Here is a 2,770-nt window from a genome sequence, read left to right as displayed (position 1 = left end):
AGAGATAGCGGTACCCTGAGTCGGCCTTTACTTAGGGATGTAAGAAAATGAAAAGAATCAAGTTGTAATAATTTGTAATAAAAGCTAGATTGTATTTGGAAGTTAAATGTAATAAGTAATTGTGATGTAAAATGTATCTAGTGAATATGAATGCTTGTAATAGCAAGTAGATTATGTTTTTGATACTTCCTTATGCAATCCTTGATTGAAATGTGTTCCTGGTTGGAGCTTTGTACATTGTATTGATTGCGACGCCTTGAATGTACAGGGGAGACTCTGTCCGCGGTACAGGAAAAACCCTGTCCGTTCAGCGGTCTGTCGGCGTGCCCGAAACCGACCAAATAGGCGGGCTCGGGGCGTGACAGTGTCTCTCACAACAGAGATTATATGCTCACGCAAGAAGATTTACAGAAAAAAGTTGAAAAAAACTAATCATCTACAAGTTTGGGACCACATAAGTAAGACTAAATCAAACTAAGTAACTTAAATTATCTTACAAGAACCATACTAGATTATCATTGCATTGTCACCTAATGCAATTCGGAGCCGCTGTCCCCATGTCAAAGGTCTAGCTCCAGAAGTTCTACCTGTCAAAAATGATCAACAACAGCTCGTTGAATCAGCTTGATCGCAACCACAAAATATTTAACAAATTTAAAATTCACAAACCTCTCAGATGTTCTTGGAGGGTCCCTTCAGCCATTTACTCATAAACAAGTCCGAGGATCCCTTCAGCCATGTACTCATAAACAAGTCCCAGGTAGTCTCCATCCTTACAGTAGCCAATCAGCGAAACCAGGTTCTTGTGATGAACCCTTGTTAAGTGCTGGGTCTGTAATAGAATTCAGAATGCTATCAGGTGTGTATTAAGAAGCATCTGAGTTTGAGGAGACTGTATGCCAACAGTAATCTTGCACCAACACAATAAATAAAGAAATCTCAAAATTCTTCCACTAAGTTATGCAGAGCAGAAGAGATGACGGTTAATATGCTCCAACTATACGAAACTATTAGTTTACTGTAATAGATTAACAATAATAAGATGTAGACCCAACCTAAATGATTGCAGATTATAGACATCGCAGTCATTAGATAGGAAATAGATGATCAAAACCATATTAAACCTAAACAAAGCCCGAAAAGACAGCTGAATTTCAACTTGTGTAAACCATACCAATAATATTCATGTTGGTTCAATTAGGTTTCGTTTGCTATTCTTTTGGTTTCATGACATATTCAGTTTAGTTTGATCCTTTTTTGAACCAAAAACCTGAGCTAAGTTGATTGAAATAGATTACCTCACAGAGAAATTCTTTTACTCCTTGATGAGATGACTGAGAGCGCATCTTCACCGCAACTTGAGTACCATTCTCCAAGAAGCCATCATAGACCTTCCCGAATCCTCCTCTGCCTATTTCTCGCTCAAAGTAATTCGTTATTATCTCTAACTCCGTGTACGTGAACTGCCTGTTCTCAAATTGCAACAAATGGTCCTCATTGTTGTTGTCCCTTCTCGGCGGCTTCACAGATGTAAGGTATCGGACTTCTAAAATTATGAAGTTACGATATACATTTGGTTGGAAAGCCATTTGAATGGTTCCGGTGAGGTTACTGTGGAATGTAATATACCGGATTTTAAATATAAAAATAAAAATAAATAAAAATAGTATGAGATACTATTTTTATTGGATTTAGAGGAGTAAAACATAAGTCAGAAGTGACTTGTGCTGAAATCGGAATGAAAACAGAAGATTTAGAATTTTCTGTGAGAGACAGGGCAGATAAATTAGCAGAAAATGCACAGTATCAGAAAATTATGAAAACTGGAGGATAAGTCAAAAATATTTTTATGAGGCTAGATTTAAAGTCTCATATTATTCTGACACCCGTAGAGTGAGAAATAAAATTCGAAAGCTATCTGATAAAGATTACAGTTCGGTACAGTTTTCAGTGATCAAACGGGGTCGAAACTGAAAACTTAAGATATATTCTTACTCAGCACGTTAAACCGAGCCTGCCTGTCAAATTTGAGCCCAAACGGACATTTAGAAGGGCTCCGACTGTTCCGAACTGCTAAAACTGCCCGTAGGTGAATAGTGTTTTGGGGTGTAATGTATAAAGAAGCCTTTTGCTTCTTCCTCAGCCGACCACACCCATGGCCACACACACGCACGCATGGAGGGGGGATGAGAAACCCTCCTTTCTCTCTCTAAAGATCTCTCTCATCTCTCCAAATCTCTCGCTCAAATTCGTGGCATTGGTGGAGAAGATGCTTGCGAACGCGTTGGAGGCGACGGATCGAGCTTTCGTGCGTCCGTTGGAGCGGCATGTTTTCGTCGCGGCAGTCACATTGTGGTAAGATTTTGGGATTTGGCTTAATCCTTAGCTGTAAGTGTTCTAATAGCCTCTAATGAGCATTGTTAGTATGTTGCTATATTTAATTTGAATTATTTAGAGGTTAATTGCATGATTAGGGCTCCGAATGGGGTTTTGTAAAATATATGGGTTTGATCAATTTTTACCCTATGTAAACCTAATTTCTAGGTAAACGAACACGTTGGTGAAGTCGGTTCGGCGATTCGTCGAGCCGTTGCGAAGTTATTAAAGAAATGGATGTTTAGGCTTCGTTTCCGCCTGGAGGGCTGAGGCGACATCGTAAAATCATAAAAATGGATTTGAAGCACCGTGGCACATAACCGAAGACCTTTAATTTTCGGATCGTGGATTGGAGGCCGTTCGGGTGGTCGCGCGAGAGATCGGGCCAAACCGG

The 2,770-nt window shown here is 39.6% G+C and overlaps 1 protein-coding gene across 1 annotated transcript; it reads right to left on the bottom strand.

The window, feature by feature from the left end:
- Positions 1-507: 507 nt before the first annotated feature.
- On the bottom strand, positions 508-1,520 carry LOC109705440 (receptor-like protein kinase At3g21340; the record flags this gene model as incomplete). The annotated part of the gene is made up of 4 exons (XM_020226170.1): positions 508-587; positions 670-703; positions 740-832; positions 1,299-1,520. Coding segments are annotated over 4 exons (429 nt in total), but the record flags the coding sequence as incomplete, so codon positions are not given.
- Positions 1,521-2,770: the final 1,250 nt, after the last annotated feature.

This window comes from Ananas comosus, unplaced genomic scaffold, assembly GCF_001540865.1.
Source record: "Ananas comosus cultivar F153 unplaced genomic scaffold, ASM154086v1, whole genome shotgun sequence".
Lineage (NCBI taxonomy): Eukaryota > Viridiplantae > Streptophyta > Magnoliopsida > Poales > Bromeliaceae > Ananas > Ananas comosus.
This window is presented reverse-complemented; position numbering and strand designations above follow the sequence as displayed.